The 13,598-nt window shown below is 44.8% G+C and overlaps 1 protein-coding gene across 1 annotated transcript; it reads right to left on the minus strand.

The window, feature by feature from the left end:
- Positions 1–328: 328 nt before the first annotated feature.
- Positions 329–12,178, minus strand: LOC119391660 (glutathione S-transferase D1-like). The gene is given in 5 exon segments (XM_049415361.1): positions 329–460; positions 6,972–7,067; positions 7,069–7,114; positions 10,663–10,722; positions 12,039–12,178. Coding segments are annotated over 5 exon segments (474 nt in total).
- Between the last annotated feature and the right edge of the window lie 1,420 nt (positions 12,179–13,598).

Below are 13,598 nucleotides of genomic sequence, written 5' to 3' on the forward strand. Positions count from 1 at the left end.
TGACACTATGCGCGTTTGTGCGAAGTGTAATCTGGCAATGGACACCGGATTATTTTGACTGCCCAAAACTGCCACTTTTTCCTCAGAATGAAAACTGCGGCAAGTGCACAAGCCTGCGTATTTTTTATCGAACTCTATGCTATGTTGGTAAGCACTAAATGCGTCTACTGCAAAATGTATAGCAAACTCAACTGCAAGATTTCCGAGAAATGATCATTCTTATTTTTTTTCTGCTTGTTTTTTTCTCACACAACGTGTTTGACGTTTTATTGCGGTGAACGTTGACATAGATGCAGTCGCACGGTCTTCCATGACATCGTGGCTCAGTTCAAGTCAAGCCAACGCTCTTGTATGGCGGGGAGGACTGGCTCGTAGATCTTGTCGAAACCAGTGATTTCGGGAAAACACGCTCGTAGTAATCGCGCAGATTCGAAAACTTGACCTTGGCGATGAAACGCATCTGAAATGCGAAGACAGTTTGCAGAATCAATTTGCAGTTTCTCGTTTGGTGCGCTGAAAATTGTTACAGTGTATAAAGCCTTACGGCATTCATATGATGTTCGCATTTTTCTTCTTTTTTTTATCATTCTCATGAGTGTATCTTTCTATGTATGATTACATCTGCCCTCACTATTAAGCATGGCAGCCGGTCTAAGAATTGGCTAAACTCCTAGTATTTCCGTGTATGGCTTGTTCCTCCTGCTTTAAGTAGATTCAAGATACTTTTTTAAAGACCATCCTTGATAGACAGCCTTGTTGTCCCACTTCAAGTTCCCTTAATGAAGATCTGTACGCTACATGTGTGAAAAGCCACAATATTAACCAGGCAGGTAATTGTAAGTGTACAATGGTTTGTATTAAGGCGAAAGCCTTAGATGCGTCATCAAACGCGAAAAATTGACTGTCGGCGGCCCGCAGCGTCAGCGTCAACAACGGTGACGCAAAAATCATAACCTGACGGCGTCCCCATATGACGTCTTCAAGGCATCAAATATCGTCCAAATTTGTAACGTCATCATAATGCCACTATAACGTCGTCACATAACATCGCCGCCTGGTCAAAGGTGGGCCGATCATGGAGGCAGGGCGGGTGAGATGTACAAAGCTTGCAGTGCCTTCGATCCTGAAGGCGGCGCAAAAACCAGGCTAGGTGCGGATTGGATTGGATTGGATTGGAACAAACTTTATTTGTGCCTGCAGTTAGGCGCTCGCGCGCCCCGACGAGGGCCTACGTCGTCTTCGGTGTTGCCGTTACTCGGCGCGGGTCTCCGCTCGCCGTTGCCGGCTCGCTGGGTCCCTGCCTTTCGAGCGCCCCGAGGACCTGCTGGACGGCCCAGAGCTGTTGATCCTGGTCGTAGCTCTTCGCGGCTTCCTCGAGCCGCGACGGGATCGTTCTTGATCTCGCTTCCTCTGGGTGTTTGATGCAGTCCCACAAGATGTGCGTGTGATCCGCCGTCTCCCTCCGGCAGACCTTGCACTTGTCGGTCGGGTATGTCTCGGGGTACATGCGATGCATCAGTCCCGGACTCGGTAGCGATCCGGTCTGGAGCTGTCTCAATAGTACCGCTTCCGCTCGACTCAACCGCGGGTGCGGGAGTGGGAAAGTCCTGCGAGCCATGCGGTAGGCTTTTGTGATGTCGTTATAGTCCGTCATGCGGTCCTTGGCTCCGAACCACGTCTGACGGTCTGTGGCTCCGAACCACATCTGACGGTCTGTAGGTGCGGAAAAAGCTTTCGGAAGGGGAGGGGGGATCAGTACATCGAGTGAGAAGGAAAAGTAGATGGCTTTCTCCTTTGAGTCGCCTTAGGCGAATGACTAAGGGACCCTGTCAGTTTTATTCTCTTCATTGCACATGTTCCAATTACGTAATTCATGCCAATAAGTAGTAAATTAATGCCTGTTTCGCCGAAATCGCAGCTCCTACAATGCATCTAGTGATTAGATATCCTACGAAATACTTGGTGTTAGATTTCGATGGCGAATATCTGGAATGCAAAGTTAGGGCTACGATTTCTTTTAAGCAGGCGTAACTCAGAGGCATTCAGTTAGCAAATCAGGCTTTTTAGTTAGTTAGTTGCAAATTGCGATTGTCGCTAAAGTAGCATCCCCTTCTTCAGGCAGTGCATGACAAGAATTCGAGCGACGCTAAATCGCTCATGCAGCTAAAAAAAAGTTGTTTGAAATAAAATATTTTTAAAAAATGCCAGGCCTGCGCGGAAAGCGCAGCACAGTCACAGCGAAAGCTCGAAGACCGGCATTTCTAGAGCCCGTTATAAACTCTCTTGTGGCTACTAATGCAAGTACACTAGCAACGTGCCCACTACGCCACAAATCATAATTTTTGTGAAGTTGCGAAGCACCCACCACGACATTACTCGTCATTCTGCGGAGAAGCGAGGTACCATCTGTAAGGCATTATGAGGAGTTTCTTGATGCGTCGGCTGATGAGGATAAAAAACTACGCCTGGGCCTTTTGTAATGGGTTGGAAGCTCTAAAGGACCCACTAGTTAATTAATTCGCATTGTGTGACGCCCGGTTTTTATGTCACTTTCACACCACGCTTTATAACATACGCTAACGTGAGAAAGAGATAGAGCGAGGGAGTTAACTTTATTGAGACCCTGAGGAAATGGATCATGGGAGCCTTATGGGCTTCCTTGGCAACCAATAGAAGTGCACTTGCGAGGAACCCGCAACGCTGTAAATCATCATAATTTTTATGAAGTAGAGAAGCAGCCCATATGCAATTTTTAGTCATTCTGCGGAGAACCGTGGTACCTGCTAAACACCTGTAAGGCATTATGTGCACTTTGTTGATGCTGTGGCTGATGACGATGAAGAATTATGGATGTGCCCTTTGTAATGGGTTGGAAGCATTTAACAACTCACTGGTTGCGCAATTCGCATTGTGTGACGCCTGGTTACAGAATTCGCGTTGTGTGACGCTTGCTGGTTATTTTACTGTTCTACCACGCTACATTACATATGTTAATGTGGTTCCTTCTCGATATGAAGCCTGTATAGAGTCTCTTTGCAAAGCAGTTTCGAGCACCGGCATGGCTCTGAGGTAGATGCTCCCACGCAGAGGTCCCAGGTTCGAACCACATTCCATCCTGGAAATTTCTTCTTATTTCGTTTTTTTTTTTCCTATTTCGAGCGATAGTGGTTACGGACACTGGCGGCGGCGGACAACTACGGCTCCAAAAACGGCCCATGTGATCTCATAACAGCTTTCGCTGTAAAAAACAGATTACCTAGTCTATTCATAAATGTAGGCTACGTAACAATCAAATAGGTCCTCTCGATCAAAGCCATTTTCCTGACGAAGAAAGCGACTTGTGTTCACTTCTCCCGATAATCCCTAGCAGTGCCATGGTACATAATGCGTACCCTAAGTGCAGTATGTAGAAATCCTTTCCACATGCTATAGCACGCGCATACCGCTACGGTAGAGCAGCTGTGCGCACTGTATGTGTCTGTGTGACACGCCGTAAAAAAAAAAAAACAGAAAAGGGCCGCGCTTGTTTTCATGGCAGCGTATGTTACAGGAGAAAGGAGGGTACCATGCCGAGGTCTGCGGTCATCATTTTTCCTTTTTTTTTTTGCTCGCGTCCATATTAGTGCAGCACTTGGGTTGTGCTGATAAGTGATGACAGGACGTCAGTTCCCAACGTTTGGAACGTGACGTCATCTGGTCGCTGCATTTTATAGAACCAGCTGCTTTGATGCCCAGTGCAGGTTTGCGCAAGTATTCGAGGTATGAAATAAACATCCACTTGTATTGTTAGTTGTGTTCACATTCTGTTCTAAAGTTATCTGTGCAAAGTTCCGGGCATTTAATTACTTTCACATTTAAAGTGCGGCATTGATTCAAGTTAACGCCTATAGAAGAGATGAGGGCGATGCAAAAAGCAATCTTTGCGACTAATTCTGCTACTATAAAGGCAAGCTTGAGACGTAAACCCAGCAGTTGCCGAGCTTACACGTGTTGAAGGAAGCTTGTGCGCAATAATTACTAATGGTCTCATTGCAGAGGCTAAGAGAGGCTAAGTAGTTTACCATATAGCCAAATTGCCTATGCTTTCATCCGTTCGAAGGCAGGTACAATACTATCACAGTTATATTCACTTGAACCGAGCGTCCAAAGCACACATCGTGCTCTCCTTCCTGCTCGTTTCTGTAGCGTCGTAGCAATGTTCAGACAGATGATCGTACTCTCCATGTGGGAAAATGCCATGCATTGACTTACACATTCATGTTTTAAACAATGCTATGAAAGCCTTCTTTTTTTCGTTGAATTCTCGTTGAATTCCCTGTATATTGCTTTGTTGTCACTTAGGCAATATTTTGCAGTATACATATACAAAACACTGTGGTGATGAGACACGGGTGTTTCATTTTCTTACGAAATGTTGACATTTTCATCCCACATCACCAATCTAGCGAGAGGTCTTAGTTTTGCTAAATTCGGAGACATTCTAAAAATGATGGGGTTTTCTCTGCCGAAACAAGAGCTTTATTACGGGGCTTGTCCTTGTGGACGGTTACGGAATCATTTCGAGCACGTATCGGTCCTTGATGCTCACATTAATCGAAGTGGACGAATATTTGTTTGTTTTTACTCTTTTGCAGATTGACCCGCCAAAATTACGATCGGCTTTGCCGGGATCGAAGCTGCCTGAGCTCAGCAGCTCAACGCCTTAATAACTGATCAACTACGTCCCGCCTACACGCAAATTTATTGGACGCACAAGGAAGCGCCGTACGTTGCTTACCTCCAATAAGCCAACCATGCTTGAGAACAGACAAAGATCAGCCAGTGTGAACTGGTCGCCAACCGCGAACTTTTTGTCACCTATCAGGTGCTCGAAGCCCTTGAGCACGTTTTCTTCGAATGACTCACTTTCTCGCTGGTCGGCATTCTCTTTTCATTCATAAGGGGTCGCTGCAGAGAAATTACAATCTCATTTTCATTTTCCCAGCCGGCAGCAGCGCCCGCAGCATTTAGAGGCCTCTGCTGCGGGTTTGCCAAGCGGCTGATCGCAAGACAAGGCTTCTTGCACCATGACACCTGGATGCGCAGTTGTTTTTGTGGAGCTGATGCTTTGTGATTATGTCACGTACAATTAATTTGAACAACTTATATCCAATTTTCAGCACATAACGAACGGCGTGATCGCTAGGCTGACTTGGTCACATGTGAGGCATTGTAACTCGTTAGCAACAAAAATAATGCAATGTTTTTTTACGCGGAATGGCAGATGACTGCCTTGACTTCAATCAGGGGGACTTTAACAAAAATTTAAAACGTTATTTTTGAAAAAACTATTTTCAAAGTTCGGCGTGTTTCGCAAACCACTTTTTTTATTGAAATAGAAAATAAATGAAGGAGTTATTGTCACCATTGCTTGGTGACGGCTACCCCTTTCCACGTAGTTGTTAGGATAAAAAATAAGAAGCAAAAATATTACATCTATATACATATATATATATATACTTCGACAAATTCAAGAACTCTCGTTTCAACAAAGCACACATACCGTCGCGGTGCAGTCTTTCAATACAGTCCGCTCAGTAACCATCGCAAATATTGGTGAAGAGCGCCGTTTTTCCCTAGGTGCGCTCAAAATTCAGGAATCGCGATATCGGCGAAAAATCGTTTCTTGCGGCCAAACATTACATTTTTTTCTGGCGAAAAAAGCCTTTTTTCTTCACAGCACTAACTTCGAAACCATTGTTCTGGGTGTAAGGCCTAGGCATCCAGTAAGCTTTATCAAAATTTGTAATGGTGACCGGTACCTCGTGTTCGATCATATATGGGCACACTCAAGAGTTATATTTTAGATGTGAAGCATCTTATAGCGGAGTTCAATCCGGTGGTGGTGGTGGTGGTGGTGTGCGGCGTGACAACCCATACTGCGCATGCGCAAGCCCTCTCCACACACCTCCCCTCCCTCTCCACTCCCCTTTCTCCTCTCCCTCTCCACTTCCCATTTCCCCTCACCTTCTGCCCTTCCCCTCTCCCCTGCCCTTCTCCACTTCCCCTCTTCCCTTTGCCTCTCCCCTCCCCTCTCCACTCCCCCTCTGAAACGCGGGCTCTACATGCCGAAACGCTGCTTCGCATCGCCTCATGGTCCCCTTTAGCGGGAGATGGTGTGATTTCTGAGTACGCCCCCCCCCCTCCCCCAATATTCCAAATATCGTAAAAAATGACAACGTCTGGACGGGGCAATAGCGGAATATCACTTGCTGCTTCATGATACTTACATAATGAGCTGAAATCTTAAAGCTTACGAAGACTCTACTAAACTAGCACATCGATCTTAATCATCTAGTGTGTTGTGCTCGATCTATGCACTGTAACGTTATAGTCAAATATACTTACATCGGCAAGTGTGTAACATGAATATTACGAGGGGTTTCAAAATGTATGATCCCCATAACTTTACATATCGCGAAAATGAGCGTGCATTGTCAAAGAAGATAGGCCTGCAAACGAGAGAACGATGGACAGGTGGCGGTACCATGCCTGCGCATGCGCGGATAATTTCTGTGTCTACTTTCTTTTCCGCTGCACTGCGCCCTTTCCAGTTGACAGTTCGTGTTTGCATTGTCTTCATGCATTTTTTGCGTACGGGAGCCTATATACCTACATTCTTTTATAACGAATCCATGCTCGCTAGCAGGACTTTCATTCGAAGTAAGCGTATATACACAAAGTATGCATTTGTTCGCATCGTCATACATCATCGAGGAAAACCTCACAGTTTGGTTTCAAAACTAGGAAAATCAGAAAAAAAAACATGGACTGCGATAGCAAGGTGTCAGAAAATTCAGAGCAAAGAAGGCGTCATAATATCAGCTCGAGAACTAAAGTGCAGTGCCAAAAGCCTTAAAACGCAAAAAATCCAATAAAAAGAGCCCATCGTGGCCGAAGATCAAGAATTGTGCAGAAAATCGGGTACTCACGAAAAAGGTCACCTTGTGAGGTTGGATTGTGCTGCAAACAGCGGTAAGGACCTGGTCGATGCGAGTGCGGTGCTTCACGCACTCTGGATAGAGTTCTACTCTTGGGAGCGTACTTACGCAGCAAGTAGTAAGCTATAGCTTTGCTAGAAGTCAGAATGAGAGATAAATAAGTCACGCCTTTATTCACCGCAAATATCCCTATACGATTTTAAACTTTCTATGGCAACAGTGATATCGTAAATATCGGTGCACACGCAAGCACCTTCTTATAGAAAATTATTGATTAACATAAGTGTAACCTCTCATTCGTTGCCTGCAAAATCACAAATGCTAAAGATGCGAAAATTCCGTTCCATTAGGGGAGGCAGCTACATGGTAGTCTCCGTGCATTTTATTTACTTTCCAGACGTGAATCACGTGTTCTTTTTTTAACATAAGACTTCCTTAGAGCTGATGGCTTCTTATATTCGCTCTTCCAGCCGTGACACCTGACACATTGATTCGGGTGGAGCTTGAAGTCTTTCCGGTCAGAAAGCTGTGGTCATGGTCTCTCTCCAACGTTAGTTTATGGCGTTGCTCGGGTAATACATGTTCGCTTTATATGAGTTCGCTATAATTTTCACCCGTGAGCTCGCACCTCATTTTCCTTCTTAACATGTCCACATAGCAGGACGCTATTCAAGGTATCAGAATGCACCTCGCTATTGGCTTCGAGGCCCACCACTGGAAATGCCGGCGCCACCGTCGGCGTGACGTCCTTGGCAGGATCACGTGGTCTCAGCGGCCGCATCAGCTGCTTGTGGAGCGCTGCCGCGTGCTTTGGAAACGAAAGTTTCAAGCTCCACCTGCGCTGCGGTCTGTCCGAATGCGGATGTTTTCTCGTTTTTTGAGCACATTTAATTCAAGCCATTGTGATAGGAGTGGCTGCCCCCGAAGGCGACGAAGATGGTGCTCTACTGCTCGGTGCTGCAGTGCCAGACCTACGCAACAGAGCTCGGTGTCAGTCTGCACCTGTACCCGCGCGACAAGAAATTGCGTGAAGCGTGGGTTGTGAAGCTGAGAACCGGCAAGCAGCTATCGGCTACGAGTCGTGTGTGCAACAAGCACTTCCGCGACGAAGGCTTTCGCTACTGCGTCGGTGCTGCGATGTTCGGTGAGCAGCAGAAAGCGCACACGGAGACGATCGTTCGCGCGCGCTTCCCGCCGGATAACGGTGCTTATCTCCCGCAGGATGGGAAAGGCACTACCTTGCTGGGATACCAGTCAAATAATAATGGGCATTAAAAATTTGCATTTATACTCTTTACGCGTTGTTGTTACCCTGCTTTGCAGCTGCAAATTGCTGCAATTACTTCTGTTTTTCTTCACAGCGACTTCAAGTTCGTGTGGGTCCTTCAGTACAAGTCCGGCGAACGTATTCTCTTTCTTGTCCTTGACGTTGCATGCAACTACATGCTTGGCCTCGTAGACCGCTTCTCCTTCCACCAGCAACATCGAAGTCGTGATGCTTTTGTCTGTGAATCTGCTGATTGCAGACTGCGGCAAGTTCACGGGAATGCAAAGGGAACTATAATTAAGGGACATATTAAAAAAGACATCGCATTTGCTCACGCTTTGTGTGAGCACAAAAGGAAGCGAATGCACGGAATTAAGAAACAGAAGCAGCGGCAATTGCCCACTCAGAAGACCGAACAATATTCAGTGCGAGGCAACTTGACAAATTACATTGAAATGTACACGAATTCAGACAAAAAAATAAACATTTAATCGTCGGGACGGCACATAGGCCCACCGAACTCCTAGCTGTAACGAAATTATTTTTGAAGCGATGTGTTAGCGTCCGAACAAAAGTACTTATTTGTGTGCTCACGAATCATCATAATCTGCGGCCTAAAGTTCACAGCACGGTGCCAAAACACGCTCGTAGCGAAAGCGAAACCATCAGTACGGACATACATGCCGCACTGTCGGTGTCGCCGCGAACCCGTGCGATCGCTGGCTTGAGGCTTCTTTCTGTTATGCTCCATTTGGCTATAAAGGCAGTCTACCCTAACGAGATATTTCACGTAGCTTGCCCTCAGCTACCTTTCACGCAAGAAGCCGCCAGTTCAGGGGTCTCCATCGCGGTGACCGCGTGAAGCGGGCTCTCCGTTTTCTGCAAAGAGACAGCGACTGTAAACTATCTTGTGCTTTCTATTCATCGAAAATTATTAGTTTGACACTAAGGAACATATTTCGTTCCAAAAGTACTTAGAGAAATGTCCTGGAGGGCTTCCGCGATGTGTTTTTCTAGAACGCTGACAGCAAAACCTATGAGGAGCGCGCCGCCGGTATCCTGCCTAGCACGCAATCAAGGCGCGCCCGATAGAGGGCTACTCCGTAACTCCTCGGGGCCAATAGGGTGCCTTAAAAAATGCAAACAGTGGTAAAAGCAATCCAACAGCTGTCACACCAACGTATATTCACGTCAAGGTAAAGGTACAGGTACGTGCCCGCTGCCCACACGGCCTGTTCTTGTATGCCGCGAGCCTTTCCAAAGTGCGCAATATTAAGCGCAGACAGAACATATATATATATATATATATATATATATATATATATATATATATATATATATATATATATATATATATATATATATAGATATATACATATATATATATATTATATATATATATATATATATATATATATATATATATATATATATATACATATATATATATATATATATATAAAGGCAGCGAGTATAAATTTAAAAAGCTGGGTAAGCTTCCGATAGAGAAAAGCTAGGAGCATGAATTTTTTAGATGGGAAACATCTTATAGCGGAGTTCAAACCGGTGGTGGTGGTGTGCGGCGTGACCACCCCCACTGCGCATGCGCATACCCTCTCCACACCCCCTCACCACTCCTCCTCTTCACTTCCCCTCTCCCCTTCCCACTCTCCACTTTTCTCTCCCCTTTCACCTTTGCACTTTCCCTCGCCCTCCCCCTCTCTCTTACCCCTCTCCACTCTTCCTCTGAAACGCGGGCTAGACATGCCGAAATCCTCTCCTGCTCAACGCCACGATGAGCGCCAGCGTATACGCGTTCCCTACCCCTTCTCTCTCCTACGCTGCCCCCTCTCGCGCGCCTGTGCACCGCGTTCCCCGCTCGCCCTGTGAGAATTAACAGTAAGGCTAGAGGGAAGATAAGACGCGCGTAGCGTTCCTCTTCGCGTTCCACGACGCGAGGTCCGTAGCATGCCCAACGAACGCCAACGGAACGCGATCGTGCAAGTGCTCCGGCTTCCCATCGCCTCATGACCCCCTTTAGCGGGAAATGGTGTAACTTTTTTTCATTACTTGATTATTTTCTTTTTCGATTAGCTAAGTTCGCACAAATGGAAGATGCACCGGTGCGACTATCAGAAAGCAAAACAGAATTATTTGAGAAAAAAAAATTAACACGGTCCTGCAACATTCCTGTAGCTGCTGGGTAACCTGCAGAAGAATGCTGGGCCATATACGCTGATTATCACTTATAGTAGTCAATAACGTTTCTTGTGTTGTAGACCTGTGTGAGGCTCACATTCAGCACCCTAATTTATTTCATTATACAACAGATGCGACGAAGTTTCAGACATTTAGGTACGAACAATTCGTGCTCGTTTCGAGATTTATTGGAAAAAGATTCGTACGTGTACCGACCTCTCGTAAACGATAAATGCCGAATCGTCAAGCGTCGGTACCTTGTGGAAAGGGTTTATCCATAAAAGAGAAAATTTGGTCATATTCTCATATGTACTGTACTGACGTTTTGCTGCGCAGGGCCGTCAATTGAAACGGTGCCTTCAGTCCCAATGCTTATTCTAATGTTGCAATTTCAAACAAAAAAACATTAGTTAAGAGAAGAGCAGATACATTTATTGTCATATGTCATTTTCGCCCGTAAAGATTTGATGCAACGTTTTTATTTGTTAGGCAAGAAGTGAGTCTTTTTAGAAGTCATTTACGCAATAAATTTCATAATGGGTAAAAACTACCCTGAATTTTAATACAAGGCATAAAAGACGCCGTTTAAATGTGATATGACCGGTCATTTACTAACATGCTGCACCCATGCTCGATCAGTACTCTTGTTCCATCGTCTGAATTTGATTCTCAAAGTTGGATAGATCAACTTTCACTTCTTCTAAGTAAGCGTGGATACACACAGCATGCGTTTGCACACATCGTTATACGTTCACAGTTTGGTCTCAAAGGCAAGAAAATGAAGAAAAAAATATGTATCGCGAAAGCAAGGTGCTAGAAATTTGGAAGGAAAGAATGCATAATTTTAACAATAATATCTGAGGTTTTACGTGCCAAAACCACGATATGATTACGTGGCACACCGTACTGGTAGAATCCGGAAATATCGACCATCTGGTATTCTTTAACTTTCACTGACATCGCACAGCACACGGGACTCTAGTATTTTGCCTCCATCGAAATGCGACCGCCATGGCCGTGATCTAACCCGCGACTTTTGCAAGAGCAGCCGAACACCGTAAACAGAGTACCAACGAGGCGGACGCAGTTCAAGAATGGCTCTGCAATGATAAACTATTTTGCGGATGCACCACCAACGCGGGAGTCGTTGTACATGGAAATTGAAGAGCCTTAGAATTCTATACAGAAGAACATATTTCAAAAATCTGTCACAAGAATTAGAAGGCTTGCCCGAAGATACCTAGCCTCGGGCACTCCGATAGCAGGCAAATGCTGGGATAGTTAATGCTAACAACCTAAACTGATACTTCGAGGTAAAACGCCAATTATTAAAAGCTTATGGACTGCGCTTTATTTAAGACCAACAAAGAACATGGCCCGTATTAACAAAAACGTAATACGCTAAAAATTTTCGTTAGAGAATATCTCAGCCAATCACGATGCGGAATATTCCGTTACCCAAGCCGGCTAAAAGATTTGAAACCGATTTACGAAATAACGGTTTTGTAAATTTAGAGCCAGATGTACATATGCGGTTATAGCCAACGCAGTTCATTCTCAAATAACACGGGATGACACCATGATTGCTAACATTAAGGTATTCTGGTGTGAGATGCTCCTTCTTGAAGAAATCAAGGTTCTTGAGCTCGAGTTCTACGCCGATCTTCTTGGCCAGAGAACGGACGAAGGCGCAGGGTGGACTACCGATCATGGTGTACATGGTGATGGGCATGGCGAGTGGCGTGATGAACGGCAGTTCTGCAGCCCCAAACCTGGAACGAACGAAGCCGACCCGACAGCGACCGCTTATTTGAGTGCCTTTTTAAAATCTCGTGTTTTTTCTTGGCAGTGCATAATATGTGGACCTCGGATTCGTGCTGAGCCACAACCGGCACCCACCGATCGTATGTGGAACAAAATATGCAATGAATAAAAAGGAACCTTTTGACGTAGGCCGATTACGTGTGCACAAAGCGTATTTAAATTCTATTTTAAGCCGCTATGGTACCCTTTCGGGTTGGTGTATTCGCATATGCATCAAATTCGGAATAAATCGCGAGTGGTATTGCTTCATTATTGATTTGAATGATATTACAAAAGAAAAAAATTAAATAGACCGTAGATGGTTAGAGTTATGATAGGCAAACTGCCTTTTTCTGCGGAATTTCTATTTGGAACACTATTAACATTTACTTAAAATATTACCTTCAAACTGTTTCAAATGGTCCCTGAAAACATGTCTTCTTTGGTACCATTTTTAGGCTGTCCTTTTTTTTGCAAAGTTTTTAATGGTGTTATTTTAATAATTTTAGAGATTGCAACATACCCGCTCTCACCTCAATAATTCATTTACAAATCATTTCTTGCGTTGCTTTGATGTATTTCTTATTAATTGATCATGTGTCTATATGTATATTCAGTCAAAACCTTTACAGTAAATGCACTCATTTGCTTCCTAGAATTGCTTTGTCCGATTCGTATACGAGGCCCTTCTGCATTTCTTACTTCTGTACCTGCTTCTGAAAATGTCAAACCTGTATATATGTATTGTAGTTTGCGAATCGGTTAATACAGCGCATTCGCGTTGGGTTAAAATGGATGACGACTATCTACCCTTGACTAACGAAAATAGCAACATGACGCAATAGTTTAAGGGAATAAAAGGGAATCAGTCGGTGATCTCCATCAAACTCATCTGTATAACGAAGGTTTTCTCTAAAGCCGTGCTACACACAGTCATTTAGTTGTGCGGCTTTCCGGTAGGAATCACAACGGCGCTTTTTCAACCAGCTGCCGCCTTGATGGGAAAGAATACGGTTCAAAGTGATCGGTAACGATAAAAGTCTCCTGCCTGTCAAATTCGACGCTTTGCAAAGCACAAGTCTTTTGGAACTGGCAGCAGCTGGGAAGATGTCTCCTACTTGCTGTTGTGAAGGAGACAAGTATTTTTCGGAGACGCCAGAAACGCTTCACATCTACAATAGCGGCGCATCACCTAATTTACTGGTGTGACGCGCCGCGTCTCTTTCGAATGACCTACATACATCAATATGCTTCTGCATAACGCTCTTTTCGTACTAATACTTATTATGGACTGCTAGGTTGGGGTACTACCACAAAAGAAAACATTGACGAGCTCGCAGTATTAAAAA

Source organism: Rhipicephalus sanguineus, chromosome 4 (genome assembly GCF_013339695.2).
Source record: "Rhipicephalus sanguineus isolate Rsan-2018 chromosome 4, BIME_Rsan_1.4, whole genome shotgun sequence".
Classification (NCBI taxonomy): domain Eukaryota; kingdom Metazoa; phylum Arthropoda; class Arachnida; order Ixodida; family Ixodidae; genus Rhipicephalus; species Rhipicephalus sanguineus.